The sequence below is a fragment of the Uloborus diversus genome, chromosome 5 (assembly GCF_026930045.1).
Source record: "Uloborus diversus isolate 005 chromosome 5, Udiv.v.3.1, whole genome shotgun sequence".
In the NCBI taxonomy this organism is placed as follows: domain Eukaryota; kingdom Metazoa; phylum Arthropoda; class Arachnida; order Araneae; family Uloboridae; genus Uloborus; species Uloborus diversus.
Window position 1 is genome coordinate 43,335,664 of NC_072735.1, and position 7,923 is coordinate 43,343,586.

Below are 7,923 nucleotides of genomic sequence, written 5' to 3' on the forward strand. Positions count from 1 at the left end.
TAAAAGTAAGAGCTTTCAGAAAACTATTAAAATGCTGGTAATACCCAAAATTACGAATTTGACCCCATCCAAACATCTTAATGTTTCCAACCTTAAACTTCCACAGCATTTAATGTATGCTAATCCTAACTTTTTCAAACCGCAGCGCGCTCAAGTTTTGTTGGGTGGCAATGTATTTTATGAGTTATTGCGAACGGGACAAATTAAAGTGAAAGACAGTTTGGTAATTTTGCAGAATTCAGTATTCGGCTGGATTGCTACGGGAACACTTAACTATAGGGAAAACAGAAATTTTAAATGTTACGTAGTAGAGGATAAAACTGAAGCAGCTTTAAAGCAATTTTGGACTCTTGAATCTTTCGGCATTAAAGACGATTCAAAACGCTCAGATGAAGACGCCGCTTTAGAAGTTTTTAATAAAACGGTACGCTATAACAACGAACGATATGAAGTTAGTTTTCCTTGGAAGAAAAATTGGAAGGAATTAAATGACAATTTTGAGGTAGCAGAAAGGCGGTTTCAAGGTTTAGTCAAGAAAATGAAACGCGATAAGACTTTGTATATTCAATACAGTGAAATTTTGAAAGAATATTTAGCGAACGGAATAATTGAAGAAGTCAAGGAACCTGAAAAACGCATTGATAGACCTGTTTTTTATCTTCCTCACCATGCAGTATTCAAGTAACAAAGTGTTTATACTAAATGTAGGATAGTTTTTGATGCTAGTTCAAACGACGTTGGACAACTGTCACTAAATGACTGTCTTTGGTCTGGTATAAATTTGAACCCGCATATTTTTCAACTGTTGATTTACTTTAGAATTAACAAGATTGCCATGTTATCGGATATAGAGCGTGCGTTTTTGCAAATATCTCTAAACGAGTTTGATAGAGATGTGGTTAGATTCCTTTTTGTTAAACATGATCCTAACAAGAATGACAATGTAGAAGTAGTAGTTTATCGTTTTTTACGTCTGACATTCGGAATAAATGTGAGCCCTTTTTTGCTGTCTGCAACCATTAAAGAACACATCAAAAAGTATGAAGAAGCCTATCCCGTTACTACTGAAGTACTCAATACCTGTTTTTACGTTGATGACCTTGTTACTGGTGCAGACAATATAAAGGATGCTTTAAAAATTTCTATCGAAGCAAATAACATAATGAAAAAAGCTAGTATGAATCTCCGCAAATGGATTTCGAATGAAGTGTTGATGAAAATGTGGGAAGAACGAGAATTTAATATTTTACCGAGTAATTTCTCAAATAACTGTAACGAACCAAGTAAGGTTCTCGGACTGCCGTGGGACATTAAGGAAGATACTTTCGCTATAGAAGTAAAGGATTTGCTTGAATTTATCAAGACCGGAAAGAATACAAAACGATTTGTGCTGCAAGTGGCAGGTAGAATATTCGATCCTCTAGGATTTGTGACACCATACACCATCAGAATTAAGTGCCTGTTTCAAGAATTATGGATTCGAAAAATTTCCTGGGACGCTGAGCTGCCAGATGACATTTTAAAAATCTGGAATCGCTGGTGCTTTGAACTTCCTACATTGTTAAAACTCCAAATTCCCAGAAACGTCCTTGATTGTGCAGAACTTTCAAGTTGTGACATAGAATTGCATACCTTTTCGGACGCCAGTCCTAAAGCTTACGGTGCCGTCGTGTTTGTACTGATAAGATCTGATGACAAAGTTATTGTGAACTTTCTTACATCTAAAAGCCGTGTGGCTCCGTTAAAAAATATTACTCTTCCAAGAATGGAGTTGCTAGGAGCTTTACTTGCTGCTAGATTAGCAAATGAAGTTGCAAATGCGTTGAAGCGGAAAATATCCCCTCCTATGTACTTTTGGACAGATTCTCAAATAGCACTATACTGGATTAGAGGTTCAGCTTTGAAGTGGAAAACCTTCGTCTGCAACCGTGTGAAGGAAATTCAGGAACTTACAGACCCCGATAAATGGTTCTTTTGCGTAAGTCGTGACAACCCATCTGATGCTTTGACGAGAGGTATCAGTATCGATCAGCTGTTAGAAAACACAGCTTGGTGGTATGGCCCTACATTTCTGAAATCCGTGAACATTTATTCTACTGATCATCTTTCAGTGGTTCCCGAAGAGGGAGCAATCGATAAAGAACTAAAACCGAACTTAAAAACGGAACCAAATGAACATTTAATGAACTTGATTGCGAGAAATGAAAATTCTGTTTTTGATTGCATATTTAATAAGTCAAATAATTATATGAAACTTATTCGTATTGTAAGTTTTCTTTATAGGTTTATTTATAATTGTAAAAATCCAAAGTCCAAGAAAATAGGTCCTTTGTCTATTGATGAATCTGCTAATGCAGAAAATTGGTTAATACGTTCTCTCCAGGAAGGTGAGTTTTCTGATGAGTTTAAAAGGTTAACAAATGGTAAACAAGTTCGCAGCAGAAGTAAACTTTCCTCTTTAAATGTGTTTTTGGATAAAAATAAAGTAATGAGAGTAGGGGGGAGACTGTCCCACGCAGATTTATCTTATGCAACCAAACATCCTATGGTTTTACCTGCAAAACATCCTTTAACAAGTATAATTTTAAGAAATGTTCATCTTAAATATCTTCACGTAGGTCCCCAAGCTCTTTTACATCAAGTTAGACAAAAATTTTGGCCGCTAAATGGCAGGAATAGCTGTAGGAAAATTGTTCGTAACTGTGTGATCTGTTTCAAAAACAGACCTGTTACTGTTAGTCAAATCATGGCTGAATTGCCTAAAGACCGGGTAAATCCTAGTTATCCCTTTTTTGTCACTGGGATAGATTTTTGTGGTCCTTTCTTTATCAAATTTAAAAACCAAAGGAAGGGTGTATTAAATAAAGTGTATGTTGTTGTTTATGTTTGTCTAAGTACTAAAGCAATACACCTGGACTTTGTAACTGATATGACTACACAGGCTTTTATAGCAAGTTTGAAACGTTTTTTCGGCAGGCGAGGAAAATGTTCAAAAATCATTACTGATAATGCTAAAACGTTCGTTGGTGCCAATGTCGAAATCAAGCGATTGCAGAAAATGGTTAGAATTCCCGATGAAATTTTGTCAAATTATTTTCTAACAGAAGGTATTCAGTGGAATTTCATTCCTCCTAGATCGCCCAATTTTGGTGGCATTTGGGAGGCCGGGGTGAAATCGTTCAAATTCCATTTAAAAAGAGTGATTGGCAGTCAAAATTTAACTTTAGAAGAATTTATTACAATTTTGTCAGAAATCGAAGGTGTTTTAAATTCCCGGCCTCTCATACCAATGTCATCAGAAATGGACAATTTTGAAATATTAACACCAGGTCACTTTCTTATTGGCAGACCTATCACTACCCTTAGTGAACCACAATTGATTGATGTTAAGGAAAACACCCTTTCTAAGTGGCAAAGGATTACCAAATTCAGTCAACAAATTTGGAAGTTATGGAAAAGGGATTACTTAACCCATTTACAACAGAGAAATAAATGGAAATTTAGCAAAAATGATGTTAAAACAGGGACTCTTGTTCTCATTCGAGAAGAAAACTTGCCATCGACAAAATGGTGTGTTGGCAGAATCATTGAGACGAACATTGGTCGTGATAATCGAGTTCGAGTAGTAAAATTATGTTTGCCAAGTGGAAGCACACTAATAAGAAATGTTAGAGATGTTTGCATTCTTCCAGTTGAAGAAACTGTTTAATTTTTATATATAGTTTTGGAATTAGGATGTTTACTAGTTTGTGCTTGAGTAAGTAATGTTTAATTTGTTCATGTTATCAACTGTTATTTTGAACTTTTTGTTTTGAATGTTGTATTGAAATAGTAATTTCAATCGCGGGGGAGTGTTAAATCCCTTGCATACATTAAAGTAGAGGGCGCGTTGGCAGTGTGCGTCAAGTAGGTGCGCACACGTGCCCCTATGTCATAAAAACTGATTTTGATTATTTTTGCCAGGTTTTGGTTGTTAGTTTTTGTTGGTTGTTGTCAGTTGTATTTTCTGTTAATGGTTAGGGCGGTGTTTTCAGTTTCTTTAGTTCATAGTATGATTTTATATTTACACGTTTTTAATAAATGTATTGTATTGTTCGAATTGAGTTTATTGCCTATTGAAATACAGTCCACATAACCTACACAAGAGCATCGTACAGTAATTATTGATTCAAACACTTTGAAATCTAAAGGTCGAATGATTAAACTGACTCAGAATTTTCTTCCGTACATAAATAATCCTTATTTGCAAAAGAAAGAAATTGAAAAAAAAAAAGAATCTTCAAATTAGAAGAGAAATACATACATGGAAGATTTTCGTTCCGGCCGGGACTCGAACCCAGTACCACGCGCTTGGAACCCAACGGTCTAGCCATTAGGCTATCGGAGCTCTGGCGATGGAAGTCTTAAATATAATAAAAACAAAAAATGCACCTTGGTAATTATTGATTCAAACACTTTGAAATTTACAGGTCGAATAATTAAACTGACTCAGAATTTTTCTCCCTACATAAATAATCAATATTCGCAAAAGAGAAAAATTAAAAAAAAAAGAAGAAGAAATTTCAAATTAGAAACTAAAAGTATACATTGAAGATTTTCGTTCAGGCTGGGACTCGAACCCAGGGCCACTCGCTTGGAAGCCTAACACTCTAGCCATTAGTCTATGGGAGCTCTGTCGGTAGGAGTTTTAAATATAATAAAAACAAAAAATGCACCTTGGTAATTGTTTATTTAAACACTTTGAAATCTTCGTGTCGAAAAATTAAACTGACTCAGAATTTTCTTCCCTACATAAATAATCAATATTTGCAAAGGAAAGAAATTGAAAAAAAAAAGAATTTTCAAATTAGAAAAGAAATATATACATTGAAGATATTCGCTCCGGCTGGGACTCGAACCCAGGCCACTCGCTTGGAAGACCAACGGTCTAGCCATTAGGCTATCGGAGTTCTGTCGAGCGGAGTCTTACTGCCTGACTGATACTGCCTGACTGACAGACTGACTCACTGACTGACTGATACTGACTGACTGACCCACTGACTGACCGAGACTGACTGAATAACTGCCTGACTGACTGAGACTGGACTGACTGACTGACTGACTGACTGACTGACTAACTGACTGACTGAGACTGACTGACTGACTGCTTGACTCTCTGACTGGCTATTTCACTGACTGACTGAATGACTAAATGACTGACTGACACTGACTGACTGACTGCTTGACTACCTGACTGAGTGCTTGACTGACTAACTGACTGGACAGGACTGACTGCTTGACTACCTGACTGAGTGCTTGACTGACTAACTGACTGGACAGGACTGACCGACTGACTGACTGACAGACTGACTGAATAAGGATGACTGACAGACTGACTGAATAAGGCTGACTGACTGACTGACTGACAGACTGACTGAATAAGGCTGACCGACTGACTGACTGCCTGACTGACTGACTGACTGAATGACTGACTGACTGACTGACCGAGACTGACTGACTGACTGACTGAGACTGGACTGGACTGACTGACTGACTGACTGACTGAGACTGACTGACTGCTTTAGTGACTAACTGACTGCACAGGACTGACCGACTGACTGACTGACTGACTGCCTGACTGACTGACTGACTGAATGACTGACTGACTGAGACTAAATGACTGACTGCTTGACTGACTGGCTGAAGGACTAACTGACTGACTGAGTGACTGACTGACTGAGACCGAATGACTGAGTGCTTGACTGATTGACTGTCAGACTGACTGACTGACTTCGCAAAAGGGAAAAATAAAAAAAAAGAATTATAAAATAATATTTGCATTTAAGATTTCCTTTCCGGCTGGGATTTGAACTCAGGGCGACACTCATGGAAGCCCAACGCTCTCGCCAATATACTATCGGATCTCTGTTGATCGGTGTCTTAATTATAATAAAAACAAAAAATGCACCTTAGTAATTATTAAACTAAAATCTTTGAAATCTAAAGGTCGAATGATTAAACTGACTCAGAATTTTCTTCCGTACATAAATAATCCATATTTGCAAAAGAAAGAAATTGAAAAAAAAAGAATCTTCAAATTAGAAGAGAAATATATACATGGAAGATTTTCGTTCCGGCCGGGACTCGAACCCAGTACCACGCGCTTGGAACCCAACGGTCTAGCCATTAGGCTATCGGAGCTCTGTCGATGGAAGTCTTAAATATAATAAAAACAAAAAATGCACCTTGGTAATTATTGATTCAAACACTTTGAAATTTACAGGTCGAATAATTAAACTGACTCAGAATTTTTCTCCCTATATAAATAATCAATATTCGCAAAAGAGAAAAATTAAAAAAAAAGAAGAAGAAATTTCAAATTAGAAACTAAAAGTATACATTGAAGATTTTCGTTCAGGCTGGGACTCGATACCAGGCCCACTCGCTTGGAAGCCTAACACTCTAGCCATAAGTCTATGGGAGCTCTGTCGGTGGGAGTTTTAAATATAATAAAAACAAAAAATGCACCTTGGTAATTGTTTATTTAAACACTTTGAAATCTTCGTGTCGAAAAATTAAACTGACTCAGAATTTTCTTCCCTACATAAATAATCAATAATTGCAAAGGAAAGAAATTGAAAAAAAAAAGAATTTTCAAATTAGAAAAGAAATATATACATTGAAGATATTCGCTCCGGCTGGAACTCGAACCCAGGCCACTCGCTTGGAAGACCAGCGGTCTAGCCATTAGGCTATCGGAGTTCTGTCGAGCGGAGTCTTACTGCCTGACTGATACTGAGTGACTGACAGACTGACTCACTGACTGACTGATACTGACTGACTGACTCACTGACTGACCGAGACTGACTGACTAACTGCCTGACTGACTGAGACTGGACTGACTGACTGACTGACCGACTAACTGACTGACTGAGACTGACTGACTGACTGCTTGACTCTCTGACTGGCTATTTCACTGACTGACTGAATGACTAAATGACTGACTGACACTGACTGACTGACTGCTTGACTACCTGACTGACTGCTTGACTGACTAACTGACTGGACAGGACTGACCGACTGACTGACTGACAGACTGACTGAATAAGGATGACTGACAGACTGACTGAATAAGGCTGACTGACTGACTGACTGACAGACTGACTGAATAAGGCTGACCGACTGACTGACTGCCTGACTGACTGACTGACTGAATGACTGACTGACTGACTGACCGAGACTGACTGACTGACTGACTGAGACTGGACTGGACTGACTGACTGACTGACTGACTGAGACTGACTGACTGCTTTAGTGACTAACTGACTGCACAGGACTGACCGACTGACTGACTGACTGACTGCCTGACTGACTGACTGACTGACTGGACTGACTGACTGAGACTGAATGACTGAGTGCTTGACTGATTGACTGTCAGACTGACTGACTGACTTCGCAAGAGGGAAAAATAAAAAAAAAAAATTATAAAATTAGAAAAAAATATTTGCATTTAAGATTTTCGTTCCGGCCGGGACTCGAACCCAGTACCACGCGCTAGGAACCCAACGGTCTAGCCATTAGGCTATCGGAGCTCTGTCGATGGAAGTCTTAAATATAATAAAAACAAAAAATGCACCTTGGTAATTATTGATTCAAACACTTTGAAATTTACAGGTCGAATAATTAAACTGACTCAGAATTTTTCTCCCTACATAAATAATCAATATTCGCAAAAGAGAAAAATTAAAAAATAAAGAAGAAGAAATTTCAAATTAGAAACTAAAAGTATACATTGAAGATTTTCGTTCAGGCTGGGACTCGAACCCAGGGCCACTCGCTTGGAAGCCTAACACTCTAGCCATTAGTCTATGGGAGCTCTGTCGGTGGGAGTTTTAAATATAATAAAAACAAAAATGCACCTTGGTAATTGTTTATTTAAACACT

The 7,923-nt window shown here is 37.8% G+C and overlaps 1 protein-coding gene across 1 annotated transcript; it reads left to right on the top strand.

Annotated features, from left to right (window-relative positions):
• The first annotated feature begins 835 nt into the window (after positions 1–835).
• On the top strand, positions 836–3,709 carry LOC129222888 (uncharacterized). Its single transcript, XM_054857452.1, has one exon. The coding sequence runs from the start codon at positions 836–838 to the stop codon at positions 3,707–3,709; it is 2,874 nt and encodes a 957-aa protein (XP_054713427.1).
• The last annotated feature ends 4,214 nt before the right edge of the window (positions 3,710–7,923 follow it).

Bases quoted from the DNA above. Each gene is read 5' to 3' on its own strand.
- LOC129222888 (XM_054857452.1), top strand. From the start codon at position 836: ATGTTATCGGATATAGAGCGTGCGTTTTTGCAAATATCTCTAAACGAG.